This window comes from Zea mays, chromosome 4 (genome assembly GCF_902167145.1).
Source record: "Zea mays cultivar B73 chromosome 4, Zm-B73-REFERENCE-NAM-5.0, whole genome shotgun sequence".
Classification (NCBI taxonomy): Eukaryota; Viridiplantae; Streptophyta; class Magnoliopsida; order Poales; family Poaceae; genus Zea; species Zea mays.
Genome location: NC_050099.1, coordinates 19683895 through 19711184, shown reverse-complemented (window position 1 = coordinate 19711184; position 27290 = coordinate 19683895). Strand labels below are relative to the sequence as shown.

Below are 27290 nucleotides of genomic sequence, written 5' to 3'. Positions count from 1 at the left end.
ATGAGTACGAAATTTAGCGTAAATCTTATATCTGTTTTGTAACAGCAAACGGAGCCCAAAATTACATCGTGAAAATCGCGTGCAACCGATCGTGCGCGGGTTCTAGCTCGGGCGGATTCCAGCGTAAAACGTGAGCTAAAACAGAGTAAATGAATACAAAATTTAGCGTAAATCCTATACTCTATTTTGTAACAGCAAACGAGGCCCAAAATTACGGCGTGAAAATCGCGTGCAGCCAATCGTGCTAGGGTTCTGGCTTGGGTGGATTTAATCATAAAATGTGAACCGAAATAGCGTAAATGAATACAAAATTTATGTAAATTATAGATGTCGGGGACCATAATTAGGGGTACCCCAAAGTCTCCTAATCTCAGCTGGTAACCCCCATCAGCACAAAGCTGCAAAGGCCTGATGGGTGCGATTAAGTCAAGGCTCGGTCCACTCAAGGGACACGATCTCGCCTCGCCCGAGCCCAGCCTCGGGCAAGGGCAGCCGACCCCGGAGGATTTACGTCTCGCCCGGGGACCCCCTCCAGCAAAGGACACACCTTCGGTTCGCCCGAGGCCTAGTCTTCGCCAAGAAGCAACCTTGGCCAAGTCGCCACACCGACCGACCGTTTCGCAGAAGCATTTAATGCAAAGGTGGCCTGACACCTTATCCTGACGCGCGCCCTTCAGTCGACAGAGCCGAAGTGACCGCAGTCACTTCGCCGCTCCACTGACCGGCCTGACAAGAGGACAGCGCCGCCAGCACCACTCCGACTGCTGTGCCACTCGACATAGTGAGGCTGACAGCAGCCAAGTCCGGCCTCGGGCGCCATAGGAAACTCCGCATCGCCCGACCCAGGGCTCGGACTCGGGCTCGGCCCTGGAAGACGACGAACTCCGCTTCGCCCGACCCAGGGCACGGACTCGGGCTCGGCCCCGGAAGACGACGAACTCCACCTCGCCCGACCCAGGGCTCGGACTCGGGCTCGACCCCGGAAGACAACGAACTCCGTTTCGCCCGACCCAGGGCTCGGACTCGGGCTCGGCCCCGGAAGTCGACGAACTCCGCCTCGCCCGACCCCAGGGCTCGAACTCGGGCTCAGCCCCGGAAGACGACGAACTCCGCCTCGCCCGACCCCAGGGCTCGGACTCAGCCCTGGCCTCAGCCGACGGTCTCCGCCTCGCCCGACCCAGGGGCTCGGACTCGACCTCGACCTCGGAGGAGCCTCCGCCTCGCCCAACCCAGGGCTCGGACCGACCACGTCACAGGAGGCGCCATCATTACCCTACCCCAAGCTAACTCAGGCTATGGGGAATAAGACCGGCGTCTCATCTGGCTCGCCCCGATAAACAAGTAATGATGGCGCCCCACATGCTCCATGACGACGGCGGCTCAAAGCCCCCTTACGGAAGCAAGGAGACGTCAGCAAGGACTCGACAGCCCCGACAGCTGTCCTTCCGCCAGGCTCCAGCGCTCCTCCGACGGCCACAACACCACACGAACCGGGTGCCAAAACCTCTCCGGCTGCCACGACGGCATGTACTTAGGGCACTAGCTCTTCTCCGCTAGACACGTTAGCACACTGCTACACCTCCCATTGTACACCTGGATCCTCTCCTTACGCCTATAAAAGGAAGGTCCAGGGCCCTCTTACAAGGGGTTGGCCGCACGGGGAAGGACGGGATGGCGCTCGCGTAAGCCTCTCGCTCCCTCCCGCATGGACGCTTGTAACCCCCTACTGCAAGCGCACCCGACCTGGGCGCGGGACAAACACGAAGGCCATGGATTTCCCCTTTTACGCCTGTCTCCCTCCGGCTTCTTCCCCCCTTCGCGCTCCGTCTCGCGCCGACCCATCTGGGCTGGGGCACGCGGTGACAATTTACTCGTCGGTCCAGGGACCCCCCGGGGTCGAAACGCCGACAGTTGGCACACCAGGTAGGGGCCTGCTGCGTGTTGACGAACAGCTTCCCGTCAAGCTCCAGATGGGCAGTCTCCGGCAACCTTTCCAGCCCGGGACGGTGCTCCTTTTCGGGAGTATTGAGTTCATGTCCCTCGACGGCAGCTACGACATGATACTCCTTCCCCCGTCGCGCGACAGCGACAATGGCGGCCAACAACCCGCCCGCCGGCGGCGGAATCGATGACGTCTTCCCCACGTGGCGGAAGAACGACTTTCGGGTTTATCCCGTCGCCTCCCCCGCCGACGGAGGAGGAGGCGGGGCAACCAAGGCCAAGCAGGAGGCGACACCTCGTCGGCTGTCGAGCGAGTCGACAGCGCCGGCGCCCAACGGGGGACGCGTCGGGCATCGACTTCGCGTCTGAGACGAAGACGAGCACCGTCTCCCCGCAACACGCCAACTCCAAGCAAACGGACGACGCCGGCATGCTCGCAAAAGACTTGCTGGGCGTCACCCTCGTACCTGAGACGACGGTGCAGTCCGCCCCTGACGCGACTTCGTCACCGCCCGTCAACCAAGAGGTACCGACCGACTCCCATCTCGTGCCTTTTGGATTCAGCCTCGACCCACCAAGTGACTTCGCTTCGGTGGACACTCTCATAGAGGCGAGTCCAAACCCTCTGGGGTATCGTATGCGGTCACACTGGGACCGGCTGACGGCCGTCTCGACCTACGGGCCCTCGGGTTCCGAGGAAGATGACGAGCCCGACTTTTGTTGGGATTTCTCCAGACTTGGTAACCCCAGTGCCATGCGGGACTTCATGACCGCATGCGACTACTGCCTTTCCGACTGTTCCGACGGTAGCCGCAGCCTCGGCGACGAGGACTGCGGCCCAAGTCGTGAATGTTTCCACGTCGATCTAGGAGGTCCCGGCGAAGGCAACCATCTTGGTATACCGGAGAACGGTGATCCCCCTAGGCCTGCGCCTCGCGTTGACATCCTTTGGGAGCTAGCTGTGGTCCCCGTCCCGACGGGGGTCATGACCCACAGCTCGAGCAAATCCGCGAGATGCAGGCCAGGCTCGACGAGGGAGCAGGAACACTTGAGTCGTTCCGACGGGACATCGGGCAGGAATGGGTGGTCCAACCTCCGGCCGAAGAAGCGCGTCATCTACCCCAGGGCACCCAACACCGCATCGCCGACGATGCCAGGGCAAGGCCACCACCGGCCTCCAGTGGGGTCGGCCAGAACCTGGCTGCAGCGGCAATACTTCTCCGCGCGATGCCGGAGCCATCTACCACCAAGGGGCGGCGTATCCAGGGTGAGCTCAAGAATCTCCTGGAGGATGCCGCGGTCCGACGGGCCAAAAGCTCTGCCTCCCGAATGCAGGGGTACCCCTCGGAGCATCGCGCCGCGACTTCCCGATTCATGCGGGAAGCCTCGGTCCACACCGGGCGCACGCGCAACACAGCGCCTGCGGTCCCGGGTCGCCTCGGCAACGAGCACCATCACCGCAACCGTCGAGCCTACCTCGACGAGAAGGTGCGCCGAGGCTACCACCCTAGGCGTGGGGGACGCTACGACAGCGGGGAGGATCGGAGTCCCTCGCCCGAACCACCCGGTCCGCAGGCTTTCAGCCGGGCCATACGACGGGTGCTGTTCCCGACCCGGTTCCGAACCCCGACTACTATCACAAAGTACTCGGGGGAGACGAGACCGGAACTGTGGCTCGCGGACTACCGGCTGGCCTGCCACCTGGGTGGAACGGACGATGACAACCTCATCATCCGCAACCTCCCCCTGTTCCTCTCTGACACCGCTCGAGCCTGGCTGGAGCACCTGCCTCCGGGGCAGATCTCCAACTGGGACGACCTGGTCCAAGCCTTCGCTGACAACTTCCAGGGCACGTACGTGCGCCCTGGGAACTTCTGGGATCTCCGAAGCTGCCGCCAGCAGCCGGGGGAGTCTCTCCGGGACTACATCCGACGATTCTCGAAGCAGCGCACCGAGCTGCCCAACGTCACCGACTCGGATGTCATCGGCGCGTTCCTCGCCGGCACCACCTGCCGCGACCTGGTGAGCAAGCTAGGTCGCAAGACCCCCACCAGGGCGAGCGAGCTGATGGACATCGCCACCAAGTTTGCCTCCAGCCAGGAGGCGGTTGAGGCCATCTTCCAGAAGGATAAGCAGCCCAGGGCCGCCAGCCGGAAGACGTCCCCGAGGCGTCCACTCAGCGCGGCACCAAGAAGAAAGGCAAGAAGAAGTCGCAAGCGAAACGCGACACCGCCGACGCGGACCTTGTCGCCGCTGCCGAGCACAAGAACCCTCGGAAACCTCCTGGAGGTGCCAACCTCTTCGACAAAATGCTCAAGGAGCCGTGCCCCTATCATCAGGGGCTCGTCAAGCACACCCTTGAGGAGTGCGCCATGCTTCGGCGCCACTTTCACAAGGCCGGGCCACCTGAAGAAGGTGGCAGGGCCCGCGACGACGATAAGAAGGAAGATCACAAGGCAGGAGAGTTCCCCGGGCTCCATGACTGCTTCATGATCTACGGTGGGCAAGTGGCGAACGCCTCGGCTCGGCACCGCAAGCAAGAGCGTCGGGAGGTCTGCTTGGTAAAGGTGGCGGCGCCAGTCTACCTAGACTGGTCCGACAAGCCCATCACCTTCGACCAGGGCGACCATCCCGACCGCGTGCCGAGCCCAGGGAAATACCCGCTCATTGTCAACCCCGTCATCAGCAACGTCAGGCTCACCAAGGTCCTCATGGATGGAGGCAGCAGCCTCAACATCATCTACGCCGAGACCCTCGGGCTCCTGCGGATCGATCTGTCCTCGGTCCGGGCGGGCGTTGCGCCTTTTCACGGGATCATCCCCGGGAAACGCGTCCAGCCCCTCGGACAACTCGATCTACCCGTCTGCTTTGGGACACCCTCCAACTTCCGAAGGGAGACCCTCACGTTCGAGGTGGTCGGGTTTCGAGGAACCTACCACGCAGTGCTGGGGAGGCCATGCTACGCCAAGTTCATGGCCGTCCCCAACTACACCTACCTCAAGCTCAAGATGCCGGGCCCCAACGGGGTCATCACCGTTGGCCCCACGTACCGACACGCGTACGAATGTGACGTGGAGTGCGTGGAGTACGCCGAGGCCCTCGCCGAATCCGAGGCCCTCATTGCCGACCTGGAGAGCCTCTCTAAGGAGGCGCCATACGTGAAGCGTCACACCGACAACTTCGAGCCAGCGGAGACGGTTAAGTCCGTCCCTCTCAACCCCAGCAACGACGCCTCCAAGCTGATCTGGATCGGCTCCGAGCTCGACCCCAAATAGGAAGCAGTGCTCGTCGACTTTCTCCGCGCAAACGCCGATGTTTTCGCGTGGAGTCCCTCGGACATGCCCAACATACCGAGGGATGTCGCCGAGCACTCGCTGGATATCCGAGCTGGAGCCCGACCCGTGAAGCAGCCTCTGCGCCGATTCGACGAAGAAAAGCGTAGAGCCATAGGCGAGGAGATTCACAAGCTAATGGCGGCGGGGTTCATCAAAGAGGTATTCCATCCCGAATGGCTTGCCAACCCCATGCTTGTGAGAAAGAAAGGAGGGAAATGGCGGATGTGTGTAGACTACACTGGTCTAAACAAAGCATGTCCAAAAGTTCCCTACCCTCTGCCTCGCATCGATCAAATCGTGGATTCCACTGTTGGGTGCGAAACCCTGTCTTTCCTCGATGCCTACTCAGGGTATCACCAAATCAGGATGAAAGAGTCTGACTAGCTCGCGACTTCTTTCATCACACCCTTCGGCATGTACTGCTATGTTACCATGCCCTTCGGTTTGAGGAATGCGGGTGCGACATACCAAAGGTGCATGAACCACGTGTTCGGCGAACACATTGGTCGAACAGTCGAGGCCTACGTCGATGACATCGTAGTCAAGACGAGGAAAGCCTCCGACCTCCTTTCCGACCTTGAAGTGACATTCCGATGTCTCAAGGCGAAAGGCGTAAAACTCAATCCTGAGAAGTGTGTCTTCGGGGTCCCCCGAGGCATGCTCTTGGGGTTCATCGTCTCCGAGCGGGGCATCGAGGCCAACCCGGAGAAAATCGTGGCCATCACCAACATGGGGCCCATCAAGGACTTGAAAGGCGTACAGAGGGTCACGGGATGCCTTGCGGCTCTGAGCCGTTTCATTTCATGCCTCGGCGAACGAGGCCTGCCTCTGTATCGCCTCTTAAGGAAGGCCGAGTGCTTCACTTGGACCCCTGAGGCCGAGGAAGCCCTCGGGAACCTGAAGGCGCTCCTCACAAACGCGCCCATCTTGGTGCCTCCTGCCGCTGGAGAAGCCCTCTTGATCTACGTCGCCGCTACCACTCAGGTGGTTAGCGCCGCGATCGTGGTTGAGAGACGAGAAGAGGGGCATGCATTGCCCGTCCAGAGGCCAGTCTACTTCATCAGTGAGGTACTGTCCGAGACCAAGATCCGCTACCCACAAATTCAGAAGCTGCTATACGCGGTGATCCTGACGCGGCGGAAGTTGCGACAATACTTCGAGTCTCATCCGGTAACTGTGGTGTCATCCTTCCCCCTGGGGGAGATCATCCAGTGCCGAGAGGCCGCGGGTAGAATTGCAAAGTGGGCGGTGGAAATCATGGGCGAGACGATCTCGTTCGCCCCTCGGAAGGCCATCAAGTCCCAGGTCTTGGCGGACTTTGTGGCTGAATGGGTCGACACCCAGCTCCCAACAGCTCCGATCCAACCGGAACTCTGGACCATGTTTTTCGACGAGTCGCTTATGAAGACAGGGGCAGGCGCGGGCCTGCTCTTCATCTCGCCCCTCGGGAAGCACTTACGCTAAGTGCTACGTCTCCATTTCCCGGCGTCCAACAATGTGGCCGAGTACGAGGCTCTGGTCAACGGGTTGCGCATCACCATCGAGCTAGGGGTCCGACGCCTCGACGCTCGCGGTGACTCGCAGCTCGTCATCGACCAAGTCATGAAGAACTCCCACTGTCGCGACCCGAAGATGGAAGCCTACTGCGATGAGGTTCGGCGCCTGGAGGACAAGTTCTATGGGCTCGAGCTCAACCACATCGCCCGACGCTACAACGAGACTGCAGACGAGCTGGCTAAGATAGCCTCGGGGCGAACAACGGTTCCCCCGGACGTCTTCTCCCGAGACCTGCATCAACCCTCCGTCAAGACCGACGACACGCCCGAGCCCGAGAAGGCCTCGGCCCAGCCCGAGGCACCCTCGGCCCAGTCCGAGGCACCCTCGGCTCAGCCCGAGGCACCCTCGGCTCAGCCCGAGGCACCCTCAGCCCCCGAAGGTGAGGCACTGCGCGTCGAGGAGGAGCGGAGCGGGGTCACGCCTAATCGAAACTGGCAGACCCCGTACCTGCAATATCTCCACCGAGGAGAGCTACCCCTCGACCGAGCCGAAGCTCGGCGGTTGGCGCGGCGCGCCAAGTCGTTCGTCTTGCTGGGAGACGGGAAGGAACTCTACCACCGCAGCCCCTCGGGCATCCTCCAGCGATGCATTTCCATCGCCGAAGGCCAGGAGCTCTTACAAGAGATACACTTGGGGGCTTGCGGCCATCACATAGTGCCTCGGGCCCTTGTTGGAAACGCCTTCCGACAAGGTTTCTACTGGCCGACCGCGGTGGCCGACGCCACTAGAATTGTCTGCACCTGCCAAGGGTGTCAATTCTACGCAAGGCAGACCCACCTGCCCGCTCAGGCTCTGCAGACCATACCCATCACCTGGCCGTTTGCTGTGTGGGGTCTGGACCTCGTCGGCCCCTTGCAGAAGGCGCCAGGGGGCTACACGCACCTGCTAGTCGCCATCGACAAATTCTCCAAGTGGATCGAGGTCCGACCCCTAAACAGCATCAGGTCCGAACAGGCGGTGGCGTTCTTCACCAACATCATCCATCGCTTTGGGGTCCCGAACTCCATCATCACCGACAATGGCACCCAGTTCACCGGCAGAAAGTTCCTGGACTTCTGCGAGGGTCACCACATCCGGGTGGACTGGGCCGCCGTGGCTCACCCCATGACGAATGGGCAAGTAGAGCGTGCCAACGGCATGATTCTGCAAGGGCTCAAGCCTCGGATCTACAACGACCTCAACAAGTTCGGCAAGCGATGGATGAAGGAGCTCCCCTCGGTGTTCTGGAGTCTAAGGACAACGCCGAGCCGAGCCACGGGCTTCACACCGTTCTTTCTAGTCTATGGGGCCGAGGCCATCTTGCCCACAGACTTAGAATACGGTTCCCCGAGGACGAGGGCCTACGACGACCAAAGCAATCGAGCTAACCGAGAAGACTCACTGGACCAGCTGGAAGAGGCTCGGGACATGGACTTACTACACTCGGCGCGGTACCAGCAGTCCCTGCGACGCTACCATGCCCGAGGGGTTCGGTCTCGAGACCTCCAGGTGGGCGACTTGGTGCTTCGGCTGCGACAAGACGCCCGAGGACGGCACAAGCTCACGCCTCCCTAGGAAGGGCCGTTTGTCATCGCCAAAGTTCTGAAGCCCGGGACGTACAAGCTGGCCAACAGTCAAGGCGAGGTCTACAACAACGCTTGGAACATCCGACAGCTACATCACTTCTACCCTTAAGATGCTTTCAATTTGTTCGTACACCTCGTTCACACACGAAGTCTAACCATCAAGGAAGGGTCAGCCTTGCCTCGGCAAAGCCCGACCCTCCCTCGGGGGTTAGAAGGGGGGAACCCCCTCTGCGTCAAAATTTTTCCTCGGAAAAAATCTTTTCTGCCAGAATGTCTTTCATGCTTTTCGACTGCTTCGAAAGTGGAATCCTGAAAACGATGGAGTACACGTAAGCTGCCAAGGCTGACCGAGCCGAGGGACTCCTACGCCTCCGGGATACGGATACCTCACTCATCACCTTCTGCGATAAGTAACTCACGCTCGGATAAGTGATTCCACGGACCGAACAAGTCTTCACGCTCGAAAACTCTTCTGCCGAAACGATTTTTCGGGCCTTCTCGACTATATCGATAGCAGAACCCTACGGACGAGTAAGAGTACACGTAAACGGCAAGGCCGACCGAGCCGAGGGACTCCTACGCCTCCGGGATACGGATACCTCACTCATCACCTTCCGTGAAAAGTAACTCTCGCTCGGACAAACAATTCTGTTACCGACAAATAAGTCCAGATACTCGAAACAAGAGGAAAAGAAACGTAGCTTTACAACACGACGACAGTGTGTTTGGGCCTCGGCGGCCGCGGAAAACATACGCACACTACAAGACAAACCGATCCTGCAGGCTCGGACCTTGACAGTTGAAGGGAGCAGCGGCACCCTCGGCGTCAACTAAACCTTCGGCGAAGTCCGACCTAGCCTCGGACGGCAACGCGGTCGAAGGATCTTCGCTTCGAAGGACGACATCAGCACCATGCCCGGGCCATCGCCGCCAGGGTCTTCTCTAGGAATCCGGCCCGAGCAGATGGCTCGGCCGGCCACCCCGAAGCCTCAGCCAGCTGTCCCCCGAGGACATCAGCCCGGCTTGTGGCCTCGGCAACTCGACTCCGGCGCTGGTCCCGCCAGTGGACGGCCCGGCCAGGCTCCGGCCAACGAAGTCTCCTTTTCGAGCCAACTCTGCCTCTGTCCACGCTGACACCGCTACCTCTGGCTTTGACTCATCGAAGAGCGGCCGAGGGTTCCTTTAACTAAGCAAGAGAAGCCTCGGGCAGCAAGGCCGACCGAGCTGAGGGACTCCTACGCCTCTGAAATACGAATACCTCACTCGTCACCTTCGCACGAGGCGACTCACCCTTGGTGAAGCGGTTCAGTCAGCTGACAGGAGAGTCCTAGTGCTCGAAATAAGGAAAGGACATGGCTCCATGCCGAAAATACATACATGTTCAGGCCCCGACAGCCACAATGGACAAGACACCGGCACTCAAGGTGCCATTACAAACGGAACTCTGGTTCCGTCCCCGCGGGTACGAACAACCCCCCACATTGGAGGGCCCGCGGGGCAATAAGGCTCCAGGTCGCCCACCGCCGCCCCGCTCCAGCAGCAGCGACAACGACCTCCGCTCCGGGTGGCCGAACTGCAGCAGCAATGGCCTCAGGGCGGATGCCGCTGCAACAATGCCCTCGCCCACGTCTACGCTCGAGGGGCGAGGACAAGTACAAAGAGCCGGAGGCCCGGGGCGCGGGATGGTGGCGCTGATCCTGTCGGCGACGAGGACTTCTTCAGCCGCCGCCACCTCAGCACCGACGGCGGAAGCTGTTTGCCCACCGGCAGATCCCCACTCGGATCCTCCCGGACGAGCGAAGCACCGACCTCCGCGCAGAGGCGCCGTACCGGGGCAAAGGCAGGACAGCCCCAGAACACGAACGCCACCCTGGCAGTGCGCGACGTCTTGGGCGGTCCTCCGGTGCGCGCGGCACGACAACTGCTCTTGCGGCAGGAGGGGGCACCGGGAGCCGAGCAAGAGCCAGCTGAGCCAGCGAGCCCAACGCGCTGAAGCTGACGACGCTCGCCACCGACCAGCCCCGCGTTGTCGTAGTCTGACCCTCCCGCTAGGCCGGTGAGCGCCCTCTCCCTTGAATGCTGAGGGAGAAGGTGACCCGTGAACCCGCGCGGGAGGTAGAGCTCCGGCTCAGCCCGGCCTCTGCCCCAGCCAGGATGATGAAGATCCTCGAAGCTAAGGGCGGGACCAAGATCGCAGCCCGGCTCGCTTCTCCCCACCACCGAATTGGTGGTCACCGTCTTGGGTGACCGCCGGCGAGGGGATGCGGCCGGGCTGCCTGATGAAAATCCTTGAAGCCGAACGATGGCTGAAAGGTACCAACTTCCGCGAAGTTGCGTTCCTCCGACGACAAGGCGGAAAGACTGCGAGTGTGCCCCATCCGGGGGCTCGGAAGGTGGGAAGACGCGATGCATAAGGGGAGCACGAAACATGGTTGCTTTTCAAGGGGGTCACCCTCCTTTTAAAGGCAACTCTCCCCCCTTGCTCCTCAGCCATCGCGGGCTAAGTCTTCTCCAACACGCTCCAAGGTCCTCCCCCTACGACACGGGGGCTGGGTCCCACGCGTCATGCAAGATGGCCAGGGACAGAAGAAGCCAAACCGCCGCGCGCGCGGTACACGCAGCTGCCCAGCGGTTACGAGCAATCCTCCACTTTCGCCCAGACCAGCGGGTGAAAGGACGGACCGCCATGCAGGCGGCATGCAACCGCACCAAAAGAGCGCACCCTTTCGACTTCGACGCGTCCAGCATGGAGGCCCCGGCCCACACGTCATGTAACCGGCGCGCCGGTTGCTACGTGCAAGAAACTGCACCGCCACTCGCGCCACTACCGCACCTCCTCGACTGCGGAACCAGTACCGCGACTCGAGGCAACCCTGCGTATGACCCAACAGTGCCAGCCAGGCACATCGGTCACGGGTCAGTCAGCCGCGGGAAAAGGCGCGATGGTCGATACGGCAAAAAATGGGCCGGCAGTAATGGCGGTGGCAGGCGAACGGAAGCAGCGGTCAAGTCGTCAGCCAAGCTCACGTCCCCTCCTGGGACAACGAGAGAACCCTCTCTAACGACGTGAAGACGGCGCGCCCGTGTTCCGTTCCTCCAACGGCTCGCGCATGCGCAACGGCTGCCCCGCGAACCACTCGTCCCATCGCATTAACTCTGCGACAGGACAGGCGGCACCTTTGGCAGGAGAAGCGGACGACGCTTCGCCTTCGCCATAATGACCGCGTCAAAAAAGGTGCGCCACGTCATTCGATTTCGTATCCTTTTCCTTTTCCTCTTTCTCTCTCTTACAACAGGGACCGGGAAAGGGGATACCCTAAAAGGGATCCTTCTCCGCGAAGGAAACAGGCCCCGAGCCCCCCTACTGATCAGAGGTTCGAAGGCTGGCCCCTCAGAGGGGTTCAACAGCCTCCTCAGAGCGCTCGGGCTCCGCGCCCGCTACTGGTCAGAGGTTCGAGGGCCGGCCCCTCGGAAGGGTTCAATGGCCGCCTCAGGCCACTCGGGCTCCGTGCCCACTACTGATCAGGGGTTCGTAGGCTGGCCCTCGAAGGGTTCACAGCCGCCTCAGACGCAGAGCGAGGGATGATCCTGGGTACGTTCGATACATAACCAAGGCTCGGGCTACGCTCCCGAGGTACCCTAGGACATTTCCGAGACCAGCGGGAACGATCTTGTAACAGAATCCCATCAGAGGGAGGCATCAAGCCCTCGGACCCTGTCAAAAGGGGACCGGGTCCGGCAAATCCCCCGCATGTACTTTTGGAGCGCGCCTTCGGGCCTCTAGCCGACCCCTAACAAATGGGGCACGGGCGTCCACTCGGATTACCCGTTAGCAGCTCACTGGAGACAACATGTTCGGCGCCCTCCAAGGGCAACATGGCGCTTTTCCCCCCTCGTCCTTGCGGAAAGGCGACGCAGGGGCGTATGTAAAAAAGTCGAGTCTGTCCTTGACCATCCTCTCGCTCTGTGCGGAGGCTCGGGGGCTGCTCTCGCAAACCCGGCTCCGGCCAAATCGTTGACAGCGTCAACATACCAGCCCAAGAACTTGGGACCCGACCGTGCACCCGGGCTACGGCCAACTCGCATGAGGGAACAACCAGACCGGCCGAAGCATCGCGAAACGCATTAAGACCTCGAAGGAGTCAAACCACTCCTCCGAGGCCTCGGGGGCTACACCCGGCGGGTGCGCTCGCGCGCACCCACCGGAACAAAACGCAACCGAGAAAGGCCGGTCCCCTTGCAAAAAAGTGCGACAAAAGCCTCCAAGCGAGTATTAACACTCCCTTCGAGGCTCGGGGGCTACTATCGGGGACCATAATTAGGGGTACCCCCAAGTCTCCTAATCTTAGCTGGTAACCCCCATCAGCACAAAGCTGCAAAGGCCTGATGGGTGCGATTAAGTCAAGGCTCGGTCCACTCAAGGGACACGATCTCGCCTCGCCCGAGCTCAACCTTGGGCAAGGGCAGCCGACCCCGGAGGATTTACGTCTCGCCCGGGGACCCCCTCTAGCAAAGGACACACCTTCGGTTCACCCGAGGCCCAATCTTCGCCAAGAAGCAACCTTGGTCAAGTCGCTACACCGACCGACCGTTTCGCAGAAGCATTTAATGCAAAGGTGGCCTGACACCTTATCCTAACGTGCGCCCTTCAGTCGACAGAGCCAAAGTGACCGCAGTCACTTCGCCGCTCCACTGACCGGCCTGACAAGAGGACAGCGCCGCCTGCGCCACTCCGACTGCTGTGCCACTCGACAGAGTGAGGCTGACAGCAGCCAAGTTCGGCCTCGGGCGCCATAGGAAACTCCGCATCGCCCGACCCAGGGCTCGGACTCGGGCTCGGCCCTGGAAGACAACGAACTCCGCTTCGCCCGACCCAAGGCTCGGACTCGGGCTCGGCCCCGGAAGACGACGAACTCTGCTTCGCCCGACCCAGGGCTCGAACTCGGGCTCGGCCCCGGAAGACGACGAACTCCGCCTCGCCCGACCCAGGGCTCGGACTCGGGCTCGGCCCTGGAAGACGACGAACTCCGCTTCGCCCGACCTAGGGCTCGGACTCGGGCTCGGCCCCGGAAGTTGACGAACTCCGCCTCGCCCGACCCCAGGGCTCGGACTCGGGCTCAGCCCCGGAAGACGACGAACTCCGCCTCGCCCGACCCCAGGGCTCGGACTCAGCCCTGGCCTCAGCCGACGGTCTCCGCCTCGCCCGACCCAGGGGCTCGGACTCGACCTCGGCCTCGGAAGACAGACTCGACCTCGACCTCGGAGGAGCCTCCGCCTCGCCCAACCCAGGGCTCGGACCGACCACGTCACAGAAGGCACCATCATTACCCTACCCCAAGCTAACTCAGGCTACGGGGAACAAGACCGGTGTCCCATCTGGCTCGCCCCGATAAACAAGTAATGATGGCGCCCCGCATGCTCCATGACGACGGCGGCTCTCAGCCCCCTTACGGAAGCAAGGAGACGTCAGCAAGGACTCGACAGCCCTGACAGCTGTCCTTCCGCCAGGCTCCAGCGCTCCTCTGATGGCCATGACACCACACGAACCGGGTGCCAAAACCTCTCCGGCTGCCACGATGGCATGTACTTAGGGCACTAGCTCTTCTCCGCTAGACACGTTAGCACACTGCTACACCTCCCATTGTACACCTGGATCCTCTCCTTACGCCTATAAAAGGAAGGTCCAGGGCCCTCTTACAAGGGGTTGGTCGCGCGGGGAAGGACGGGATGGCGCTCGCGTAAGCCTCTCGCTCCCTCCGGCGTGGATGCTTGTAACCCCCTACTGCAAGCGCACCCGACCTGGGCGCGGGACAAACATGAAGGTCATGGATTTCCCCTTTTACGCCTGTCTCCCTCCAGCTTCTTCCCCCCTTCGCGCTCCGTCTCGCGCCGACCCATCTGGGCTAGGGCACGCGGCGACAATTTACTCGTCGGTCCAGGGACCCCTCGGGGTCGAAACACCGACAATAGACCTGTTTCGTAACAGCGAACGGGGCCCGAAAATTACGGCGTGAAAATTGCGCACATTCAATCATGCACAGATTCTGGCTCGGTCAAATTTCAGTGTAAAACGTGAACCAAAACAGCGTAAATGAGTACAAATTTTAGCGTACATCATCAATTTATTTTGTAATGACGAATAGGGCCTAAATTACGGCGAGGCGCGGGTCGAACTCCTCCAGGCAGCGGGATGATGCGGGTGGGCACGTTCTCCGACGATATGATGACGACGAGGATGTCCCTGAGCGCCACCGACTCCTTGACGCGCTTGAGCAGCTCGTACCCAGTCATCCCAGGCACCACCGTCTTTCTGTTGTTGTTGGCCTTTGGCGCAGGGGACGACGCCATAGACGTTGGAGCGGCAGCGGCGGTGGCCATCGCAGAGACAGACGGGACAAACGACGTTGCCATCGGGCCTAGGGTGCGCCGCCGCCGTATGTCCGCTTCGAGAACGTCGTTGCCGCTTGCCCGCCCACCTCGGGAGCGTCGCTGTCGCTCGTTCCTGGTGGAGCGCCGCCGTCGGTCGCCTGCCTCAGGGCGGCACCGCTGCTGGCCCCCAGGATCACCGGCGCTCGCACGCCCGAGGGAACCGCCGCCGCCACTAAAACCTAATCCCTGGCGGCGTGGGGGTGTTTTTATAGTGGCGGCGTGGGACTAGATAACTGCGAGCGTGTGGGTGGGATCGTGGGCCCTATGCACATAATATGCGAGACGAAATCTACGCGATGGCCCATAGATTTGCATAAATTGTTACACACATCAGCATAACTCGTATTATAATTTATCGTAAGAAGTTAGGTATAATAAGCCAAAAAGGGTCTAGTGCGGTCTGCGCACCTGGTCGGTGGGTGGTCGGGGCTTCCAATAGTTATACAGAGCCCAGGGCTCTAAATACTATAACTATATATATATATGTATATATATATATATCAATAATTATATGGGAAGCTGCTTTGGGTTTAGTAGGTTGCCGCTTAGATGCATGGATGCTTCACTCAAGTTTTTTTGTTACATGAACTAAATTTTAGTTCGTGTCACATCAAATGTTTAAATATTAATTATGAGTATTAAATATAGGCTTACTAGGTTTAGTAACTTCGTCTCGTCTTATAGTCTTCATCTGTGTAATTAGTTTCATAATTACACTATATCTAATATCCATAATTATATTATATTTAAACATTCGATGTTACATAGACTAAACTTTAGTTGGGTGAAAGCAAACACCTCGTTAATCAATGGTGTCACACCTTGCTAGGGAGGGACTATGACTGTTGTTACTTGGTGTGGGAGAGGGCGGAGAAGAGACACATAGGGGGGGCGAGCAATAGCTATATTCTTGTTTATATTGAAACCATTATGTTGCTTATATATTTATAGTTTTATTGGATATATTCAAAGCAAACTAGAGGACTACTTATATATTGAGACTTTTCTTTCCTAACAAACCAATCTCTTTTACTAATCATACTATATCTTTATTTTACAACTAAACTCTATTTTATTTATTCTAAAGTTATCAAAGGCTATCTCTAAGATTTTCCTCGACATGAGGGACTCTACGGGCGGTAGGGCCCACATCCCTGGCTCGTGCACCTCCCTGGTGACACCTAGGGTGAGACCACGGGTTACAAGGGCCACGATTGAACCCCTGTTGGCCGCTAGGCTTGATGTGCAAGGCAATATGTAAGCCTATGAAATCTCTTCTTTCTTCACTTAGCATGTCCTCATGTTGAACCATAGTCTAGTTGTTGGCATCGTCTAGGACAAGAGGTCCTCCAAATGGGATTCTCTAGAACCTAACAATGAGACGACCAGAAATGATGTCGATCAGGATCATGTTGTCCTATGTCATGTCAGGGATGAACTCCAACCAGTACTTGCAGTTGCTAATGTAGTAAAAAATTAGAAGTAGTTGTATGTTCCCATCGTGGAGGTGCGTCCATGGGTGCAACATGAGATGATGAGGGTTGGGCGGTGTATGCCGACGTCAAGAGTGAATATCTGCATAGCTCGAAGAGGTCACTCAAAGTTTTGTACCTTGTTGTTGATGTTGGGGAGGATGAAGCCTTCCATACAATAATAAATTGTTGACGTGATGCATGTGGATGGTGTAACGTCAGGTTTAGCAAGTCTACAAACATGAATTTGTCCCCCATTTAATTTGTTTGGCTAGAGCGTTGGGTTTTCCAAGCTATTGGTGCTGCCAATGTAGATGTTCTTAGTGGCAAGAAAGTGGCAACTAGGGGAATCAAAGAAGATGATCGTTGCCGAAGGAACTATACCTTATGGCCACTAGTGGTTCATGAGGATGCTAGTGGGAATGCTATAGGTGATTGTTATAGTCATTGGTGGTGTGTAGAAGCCCATAACTTGTAGTCATTGGTTCCTTGTTTCACCAGTGACAAGGAGTGTCTCAATGAGGTCAAGCAATAGTGGTGATGTCATCGGGAGGTAGAATCCTTCTTTGAAGAAAATGAGACCTTGGTCCATGTACCAAGTTGGTGTTGTTATGTTGTTTATGATGGCAATGGTGCATAGCTAGGGTACCTACAAAGTGGCTCAATATAGATTGTCGAAGATGATGACATGTGTGTTGATATTGTTAATGATGTTGGGTTGATGCAGTCAGATTGCCATGCTCATGTTGCATCATGGTGAGAAAAGCAAGCACGTTTGATGGTGCTCAGTGGCTAGAGACACTAGTGAGGTCACATTATGTCCACTCAATTGGAGCTACATCTCTAGGGTCACAAAGTTCCACATGATGTTGCCAAGAACCACCAACCATGGCATGCAAAGGATGAAGTCAACATTGACACCAAGGTCCATGAGCAAGACATTGAGTTGGAACATCTTGGTGTTGATGTGTAGCGATATGTTGAGGTAGGCTCTTGGGTGGGCAATGTCATTGCCGCTACCGACAAGCATTGTTGTATAGACGCATTGTTCTCCAAGGTTGGCCAACCTAGAAAATTTGATGTCAAGGACGATGTGGATGGTGCATGTGTCGATGAGGATATGTAGACGCTCACCTAGTTTGGCGCATGCCAAGAACATGGTGCACTGACCATGCACACGGAAGTCATAGGAGCCAATCATCATCATAAGGCCAGGGTTGGCGTCATCATTATCATAATCGCTAACGAGTGTGATGTCGAACAAATGCTCTCTAGCCACGGTTGACGCATAACCCAGTTGAGAGCACCTAGAGGGGGTGAATAGGTGATCCTGTAAAAATTCAACACTAATAGCCACAAAACTTTGTTATGTAAGTTAGAACGGCTAAGTAGCTTGAAACGAGTTCTTGTGAACACAGATAATCAAAGGTAAAGCACACAAGAGACACGCGATTTTTATCCCGTGGTTCGGCCAAGTAACACTTGCCTACTTCCATGTTGTGGCGTCCCAATGGACGAGGGTTGCACTCAACCCCTTTCAAGTGATCCGATGATCAACTTGAATACCACAGTTTTTCCTTTCTTTGTCTTTCTCCCGTTTGCGAGGAATCTCCACAACTTGGAGCATCTCGCCCTTACAATGAAGATCACAAAAGATGTACGGAAGTAAGGGAGGGGAGAGCAACACACATAAGACTCAAATCATAGCAGAATCACGCACACAAGTCACAACTTGAGCTCAAAACACAACCCACGGAGTTCACAACTCAAATGGAGCTCAAGTCACTATCCCAAAGAATCAAATGCACAAAGTTGGAGTCTTGGAGGCTTAGAATGTTTCTTGAATGCATGGGTAGCTCCTCCATGTGCCTAGGGGTCCCTTTTATAGCCCCAAGGCAGCTAGGAGCCGTTGGAGGCCAACAAGGAAGGCCAAAATTGCCTTCTGTCGGGTGGCGCACCGGACAGTCCGGTGCACCACCGGACAACCACTGTTCATGTCCGGTGCGCGATCTCCTTTTTATTCTGGTGCAGACGACCGTTGCAGATTTGTGGCAGTTGGCACACCGGACACTGTCCGGTGTACACCAGACACTGTCCGGTGCACACCGGACAGTCTGGTGCCCCCTGCCGACCGTTGGCGTGGGCCACACATCGCCTGCAGATTGTGCGGCCGACCGTTGCGCTGGCGGCCGTTGGCTCACCGGACAGTCCGGTGAATTATAGTCGTACGCCGCCAAATTCTCCCGAGAGCGGCCTGTTCACCGGAGTCCAGCCTGGCGCACCGGACATTGTTCGGTGCACCACCGGACAGTCCGGTGTGCCAGACTGAGCAGAGATTTGGCTGCACCGAGCCAAGTCTTTTGGTTCTTTTCTTTTCTCTGTTTCTAGCACTTAGACAATATATATTAGTACTCACAACAGTGTACTAAGTCTAGAAACGTACCTTGTTACATGATTTGCACTTCTCTCTTCATTTGGCACATAATAACTCACTCACTATGTGTTGGTCACTTAATCACCAAAATATAATAGAAATGGCCCAAGGGCACATTTCCCTTTCACCAGTCTAGCAATGCTATGTAATCTCCTCAATTGTAAGATACTTGAAGGGCGAGGTAGTATAGACGACATAGGTTGTTGATGGCACCTTTGAAGCTAGGGGAAGACTAGGTGTGGAACATACTAGTATTGTAGATTTATCATTATCGCGATGACAATTGCTCATGGCTCATACTCTCATGCGAGGGACATGGCCATCTCCATATCTTGAGGGTTCTGGAACTCGACGTATGTCTTAAACAACTCGTGTGGGCCAGTAGTGTAGATGTTCACCTATTGATGCTCATCGAGTGTCCCAATGTGCACCACTTGTCCAAGAAGCACTCCTTGTAGTCATTGATGGTGCTAATATTAGGATGCCAGCTCTCTAGTGGATTACGTCATGTCTGAGGCACAAAGCGCTCGTTGATGCAACATGCAAAGTACGCATAGTTAGTGATAGCCTTATCCTCGTCATGCACATGTAGCATTGTTGAGTGCCACCTATTAGATGAAAAGATGCATACCAAACTTGCTTGGTGTTGGGAGTCTGTTGCCCTCTAAAACATTGCTTGCAGCGGTTAAACAATGATAGTGCATCCTCCTTGTTGTCATATGTTGGGAACAACAACTTGTGGTAGAGTTGTCGAAGGATGGGGAAGGAACTAGTGGTGTAGATGGGTGAGGGTACAACGATGGCGTGGCGACTCACTCTCGTAGTTGGTGTTGAATATTTGTTCATGACCTCCTCCTCAAGCTCGGGGATGGACGATCTCATATTTGAAGCCTCCTTGTTCCATGTTTCCCAAGAAAGCATCGACCTTAGCAAGGTGCTCTTGCACCTTGTCCATGCGCTTGGTGAGGTCGATCATGGGATCAATCTAACCTTTGAGTACCAAATGTCACATCCCTATGGAGACACATACACAGAGAAGAAATAATTTTATTCTTGTTTGGATTGAAACCATTACATTTCTCCTATATTTATAATATATATTGGACTTGTATTCCAAGCAAATTTAAATAGTCCTTATAGATTTGGACACTTATTTATTAACCAACAAATCTTCTTGCCTAAGCAAATTCTATCTTTATTTACTAACTAAACTCTATTTTATACTCCCTCCGTTCCACAATAGTGTTCATTTTGGCTCCTCATTTTTGTGTCCATATTCAGATGGATGAAAATGAATCTAGACACATACATCAAATATTGTATGAATCCACTGATATGTTAAAACGAATACTATTTTGGGACGGAGAGAGTATATTCCAAGATTGTTGAAGGCTATCTTTGGGTTTTCATCTTTTTGGAATTCTTCTGACCAGGAGGGACTCTATTTATATATTCCAAGAAAATTAAGGATATATAGCGGGGTACCTAAGGCATGTCGATAATAAAGACTCTGACTAATAGGACCGAGCAACTCGGATTCGGTGGAGTGACTCGGACTTGGACTGTGCAACTCGGATTCAGCCGGGATACTCAAAATCGAAATCCAAGGGACTCGGTCCATAGGTTAATACTCATTTAATTTATATATATATAATTAGTTTTATGATTAAACTATATTTTAATACTCATATTTTACATCTAAACGTTCGATGTGCGTGGAAGCAAACACCCCCTTAGACGTGGGACACCACCTCTTGTCGACCATTTGTAGCCTTCTTCATGTTCCGTTCTGCCGACTGATGGATCACTCCTGCAGCTGCAGCTGCAGTGCGTCGCCGCTACTCCATCGTCTATTAATGGCTCGTGTAGCTCCAGCGCTCGGCTTAGACAAGCCTCTCCAACATGAAGGTCAGTCAGTAGTCCCACCTGCTTCAATTTCTTCCTCAATTCCCATGCTCCTCCTACCTAGTTCGCTAGTCAACTGATTTCGTTTTGGAGTTCTCGAATTATCGCCCTCTTTTCTTTTGACCTGTTCAGCGACGGTGGTTTTGTGAGTAAAAAAAATAGAGCACCAATGCAGCTGCAAATCATTCTCTACGCCTCCCTAATTAGCTTGCTCTGAATTGTTTGTGCTGCGGTTCAGTCAGTTGATTGGTAGGCAACAAGAGCTCTGTTTCTGAATTATGACCCATTTTTTTAACGCATGCATGTGTGTGTGTGTGATCAGCTCCTGGGTTGGATGCACCGGAAGTTACGACAGAACAGCAATGATGTGTTCAAAGAGTTCAACAACGCTGCAGGTACATTCATCCATCTGCCCTCTTCTTCCTTGCACTTTTTTTATTGGATCTGTTCATCAAACATCTCTTCAGTTTTGCCCTCTTCTTGCTTTTAATTCCATGGTCAAGAAGAGAAACGAAAGCAGACTTTCCATGCTCATCTTTCATAGATCATGAAGTGATTGATCATAACTGACAAGCAGGCACACATGTGGAGCCAGCTCAGCACACAATCCTCCTGTGCTCCACACGTCAGCCACAGTCCGTGCATAGTGTAGTTTCAGAAGAACGCTAGGTTTTGAACGGGTCCCTGAACTTTTGCTGTTTGTCACATTGGACTGGACTCTGGCACATGCCATTCCTTTCCAGCTTTTAGTCTAGCTCGACAGTCTCGAAATATAGTTCTTTCTAATCCACCTATTTTCTGTCCGTGTTCATTTAAATGATAATAAATATAAATATACATACAAACTACATTTATATAATATTTAATAAATGTATAATTAGTTTTAAAACGACTTATATTTTAGAATAAGGGGAGTATTTCTTTATAGCAACATTGTCCTATACGAAGGCATCCTCATTTTTTTGCAAGGTATGTATTGCAGGATTTTTTTTTCACGCGCGTTTTTTAGTCATATACCACGTGTTGGTATTTTCGTATAGCTTAGTGTGGGCTGAAAAAATGTCAGGACATCCAGTTCGAATTTAAATATTTGATCGATTTAACAGAAGCTGTCCATATGTAAATTCCGTACTGACCACCTTAGCTGACACCGTACATATTCCATAGGAAAACAAAATACTCAATTTTGGTTTTAATTTTTTTTTTGTGGAGATCTTAATTTCAGATTGTTTTTATCTTACCATCACAAGTTTTTGCCCCCATTGCTTTGACTTTAAGAACAATGTGGTATTCAAAAGCTAAAACGACTATTATTTTAGAACGAATGGAGTACTTGTTACTAAATATTCATAATTTTGCTTGAGAGAAGCCTCGCAATCGGCCGATCCCTACTGCTAGGTGAATAGCATCATTTCTTATGAAACTAGGTGTGCATGTTCCACAACCTGATTTGGTGACCAGAGAAATAAATAGGTCTATGGGAGAGGAATCTCCTTGCTATTAAAATTCAAATAGCAAGAGGATTTCTCCCCTATAAATTTCTTTCATTTTCTTGTCATCAAACCAGCCCTTATAGTAACAAAATTAAGGTTTATGGTTGTCTGAAGTGAACCATACTAAACTTCAATAACATATCTATAACATAGGACAAATATGTATTTCTAGAAAACTAAATTTCAAAATGATTCTATTTGATTTCTTTGACAAAATTGGCACATCTACTTGTATCGCTACAAAGTTTATTCTAATACTATTTTTTGTTAAACTTTCATATAGCTGGCTTTAAAAAGAGTTCGCACTAATGCAAAAAGTACCTAAAAATCACCCTAAACCATTTCACAGAAACTCAAGAAACATAGCCTTACAAACTATGCCACTGCAGGTGGGACCTGCAACTGCATCACCGGGCTGGCCGCGTCGGACCCGGCCACTTTCCTCGCCACCGCCAACGAATACTTCACCGCCGACAACGACTTCACCAACAACCATCCATCGTCGCCGGCCGCCGACCTCTTCACCTTTGGTGGCAGCGGCCTCCTCACCATTGGCACGCTAGGCATCGCCGCCGTCGCGGTGTCTGCAGACGCTGATGAAGTTGATTACGACGTCGACGCCGATGCTGACTCCGACTTTGACGACAACGACGACACCGCCGGTGATGACGAAGACCAGGTCGACAGCGCCGTCACGCCCACGTTCACATATGCAGCGCCGCCTCCGATAGAGGACGCCACGGTCGTCGAGAAGGCTGCAGTTGCCGTGGTTGAGGCCATTGCCGAGAAGGACGACGACACCACCACTGAGGATGACCTCATGGTGGTGAGCGCCGAGCTGGAGAAGGTCCTCGGTGGCCGCAACAGCGGCACCGCCGGTGATCTGGTGGCGTCGGCGCGGGTGAGCTTTGCCATGGGCGTGGACTGCCCGCTACAGGGCTTCCTGTTCGGTTCCCCGGTGAGCGACGCCGAGTCGCGCCTGGAGCAGCCGCGGGATAGCAACGGCGGCCGGCGCACCTCGCTCGGCGAGCTGTTCATGCGCACGCGCTTTGCCGAAGAGAAGGTGGCGCTCGTCGCCGTCGAGGAAGGTGAGGACGGCGGGGACATTGGTGCTGGCGGTGAAAGGGACGACAGGAAAGCAGGGAAAGGCGGCGGCGGCCACAAGACAACGAAGAAGAGGAGTGCAAAGGATGAAAAGGTCCCCAGAGGTGACGGAGCGCAGGCGAGTGCAACAGTGACCAAGAGCAAGTTTCACAAGGTACGACCATCGATTTTTTTAGATAATGGAACTTTATTCTTGCCTCTATCATCCCCAGCACAACTGATTGTTAGAATACAATCCAAGGTCATAAGACTCGAACAATCGTGGAAAACAATGTTTAGCCCAACTAGATGACCACAACGTACAAGGAAAAAAAAACTAAGCATAGATTCAACCCAAGCTTCACAAAAACTGTCATTATTAAGGCCTTCCATCTTTTACAATTCCTCTTCCTCTCCATCTTCTTTAATTTACTCCTAACCGAACAAGCCTTTAAAAAGTGGACGCTCCTCCTCACTATACGCTATAGCACAGGTCGCCGTTGAAGTCATAACGTCGTTAAGAACCAAACAATTTAGCAAATGCTAGTAATTGGTTAAATTCTAAAAGTGATATTTTCAGTCACTACTCTAAAACAAAGCTAGTAAAGAATAAATGTTGGATAGTTTCAACTGAACTACAAAGACAACACTTAACACTTCTTTGTTGATTTCTATTTGCTAAATTATCTTTCTGGTGTCACCCTTTTTTATACCACAAGAAAATCTTAATTTTTAGTGATACTTTTTATTTTTAAATACGGCTTTTCTCAAGTAGAACACCTTATTAGATCATAATATTATATATAGGAGGGGTCGTAAACAAACCATTCTACCTGAGGTTCCATAAAAAATATCTTACCTATTTGAGAGGCAATCTTGTGCAACTTTTGACCCTAAGTCAAGCTAGACATTCCAATTGACAATAACTAATCCCCACCTAAAGGACACATTAAGTGATGCTATCTGTAGTACATTTACCACCTTATCATCTTTTCGCCTCACAGTTTTATATAAATTATAATAAATTCCTCTAAAAGGTTTGTCTTCTAACCACCTCCATCTAAAACCTCACCTATTCATCACTCTGCACCTTAAAATTACTACAAGCTTGAAATTTTGCCTTAGCTTCCATAAGGCCTGCCCCAAAATTTGAATCCCTAGGCTTATGTTGCACCTATGTAAGAGATTTGTTGGACAATTATTTCTTTTTTTAGAAGGTTTTGCTAAAACCCATTCTTATTGATTAACCTAAAAAACCACTTATGCAAAAGGCATCTATTTTGTAATTTTAGATTAATTATTTATAGCCCACCAAAATCTTTCCATGCACAGAGAACACTCCACTTAGTCAGACAATTATTCTTATTATCTCTCTAATTCTGTGTTTGAGGGCTTTTTTAGTGAAATATAATTATCTACTATATATGTACAAATTTTTGACATTGAACCAACCTTTTAAATTTGGTTCATTGGTTCAAGTTCTCTATAAACATTGGGTCCATTTGGCACACTGCAAAGATATACAGTTCTATCAAGCAGGTCAAAGAAAACACAACTCAAACCAATCAATTGCACGTGAATGTCCTCCTACCTTCTCCATTCTCCTTTAAGTGCATCTTATAGAAAGCTCACAATGACTGTAATCTTCAAATTTTGATTAGTAGTTTGTAGAGAAGATTTTTTATATGTCACATAAATGATATTTAACTTTTTCTATATCTTGATAATCTTATATATTAAGTGCTGGGCATTTACATATGTAGAGTATGCACACCCTTTACCAGTGTTTTGATATTGGTATTAGAATTTTTTTTGCCATCTCTAAAAATATTGAAATTTGTAAAATCCAGCTAAAAGTTCCAAAGTTTTAAAGACATATGCATGAAGTGCAATGTTTTATAAAACTTATAAATCTGAAAAATAGTAGTATGGTTTATGACTACATATATAATCTCTCGTCCCTAAATAAATCAATTTCTACATTATTAGAAATTGATTTATTTTTGGACAGAGAGAGTATTGAGTAGAGGAATAAATAAATAAATAAATAATTGAGAATATAAGTATAGAGTTACATAACACATTTATTTATGTCATGCAAAACTTAAGTATTTTTATTCGGCCCACCACCCACATAACCGAATTTCGTTAAATTCAAATTTTTGAACTGCCTATGTGTGTTTTTTTAAAAAAAATCTTCTTATAAAGGAATTAGCTAGTTTATCCAAGGCAATGTATATATGGCTTATCTGTACTACTTTCGAGCAAGTGTATATATCGAAACCAAAGTAATGTCCAAAACAGGAAGGGGGAGAGATTTCTCTAGAGCTTAAGCAATCATATCCGACAACCCTTTTGATGAGACGTCCACTTATATGTTATAGATCTGGCACACCAACCAGCACTAGGAGTCAAGTTGTTGTTAGAAGTGGGGCTGGCGAGTTTGACACGGCCTCTTGTTTGCAATCTCTTGTCAAGTGTTATCTTCATGGCTCATTGCATTTGTCATGTTATCCTTAGCATCCAACTCAACAATTGGACTTGATCTGACAGGACTTTGTTTATCATTCAATCTTTAATTCTGTGCATGCATGTATGTATTATCCCTATAAGATAATCTCTGGACAGTTTTGTTTTTTTTTTTGTTTTTTTATTAATCATTTGAACAACCTTCTACTCGTTTCCCATTCCATATAACTGGCGCCATTAATTCTAGATGGTGAATTTTTCATTCTGTCGAATCCTGAAAAAAATATGACGAGGCAGTTCTGAAACAGAGAAGCATTGATTCTGTCCGTTTGCAGATCCTCCAGATCTTCCACAGGAAAGTGTACCCCGAGAGCGCGGCCCTGGCGCGGAACCTGACCAAGAAGAGCCGCAAGCGCGGCAGCGGCGCCTACCACAAGCCGGAGCCGGCGGCGTCCAAGCTCCGGTGCCTCAAGGAGCAGCGCGCGCCGGGGTTCGGCTGCTGCGCCAGCCGGGCCTCCTTCGGCGGCGCCGCCTCTCCCATCGACGGCGACGACGACGACGAGCTCAACGGCAGCAAGAGCGGCCACTGGATCAAGACCGACGCTGAATGTGAGCGCATATTCGTTTCATCCATCCCCGTCCATGCATCCATGCATACACCTTGCAATCAACAATTAACTTTGCATCCGCAAAAGGCAGTCTTGACAGAGACTTTTCCATACTGTTATCGGCGAAGAATCTGCTTGTGGAGCTGTCAATTCAGTCTTACGGTGCCATGACCATGATGTGTCCTGTCCTGCATTGTGCATTATACATTTATACTGTACTGATTCAGAATCTCTTCTCTCTGACTGGATGCAGACTTGGTGCTGGAGCTGTAGAATGAGAAATAACAAGAGAGAGATCAGGATCTGTTGGCTGGTCAGCATCAAGCATATATAGTGAGTATATTGAGCATAATGCCTGCTTATGTTTCTGTGCTTGCTCTTCACAGAAAAAAAAAACCCCCATCATACATATGTTTGTTCATGTGATTACCTGACGGATGAGTTGTACGTGTCCGTCTATATATCTGTATAAAGGGGAAAAGGACTGCGAGTGTATGAACTTAATGTATGGTTTGCGTCAAGATGTGATCGCTGCCTCCTCTCTACTCCTAGTTGATAGCCTCCTGTTGGTGCATGTGGGGGCTTAGGCACTTGGCTGGCCCCCCAAATCATGCTGCTTCTTGAACTCTTGTTGGTGGCCTGATTGCAGAGGAATATCCTGTCACAGGGACTGTGCTAACGACAGTTGCCATTTCCCGCAATAGGCTGGATGCAGCTTTGATATGCATCATTATTCATATAGCCCGTTTAATTTAAATCAGGACCTTTTATATATTCAGCATTTGGACATTTGCTTCTGTTTGTGTGCATGATGAATTAGTGCAGTCCAGGCAGGGGGTACATTAGATCCATTGTTCACTGAGGTGTTGTGCAAGAGTCTAAATGGTGTATGGTTTCTGACACAGTGCGTGATGTGACTAGATCACTGGAGATCTTCCTGTGCAGAAACTATTGTCAGGTAAACGTCATCAGTAACTAAAAAACCTTGTGCACGATGAG

General features: G+C 52.8%; 1 protein-coding gene across 2 annotated transcripts; it reads left to right on the top strand.

Annotated features, from left to right (window-relative positions):
• Positions 1-20441: 20441 nt before the first annotated feature.
• LOC100193776 (lazy plant1) lies at positions 20442-26810 on the top strand. Of its 2 annotated transcripts, NM_001138862.1 has the most exons (5): positions 20549-20641; positions 20961-21033; positions 22521-23389; positions 26019-26292; positions 26545-26810. In NM_001138862.1, the coding sequence occupies exons 1-5, from the start codon at positions 20636-20638 to the stop codon at positions 26562-26564; spliced, it is 1242 nt and encodes a 413-aa protein (NP_001132334.1). In that variant the 5' UTR covers positions 20549-20635; the 3' UTR covers positions 26565-26810. The 2 variants fall into 2 exon arrangements, with proteins under 2 accessions (XP_020406888.1, NP_001132334.1); XM_020551299.3 differs by lacking the exon at positions 26545-26810 and having other exon boundaries at positions 20442-20641; positions 26019-26476.
• Positions 26811-27290: the final 480 nt, after the last annotated feature.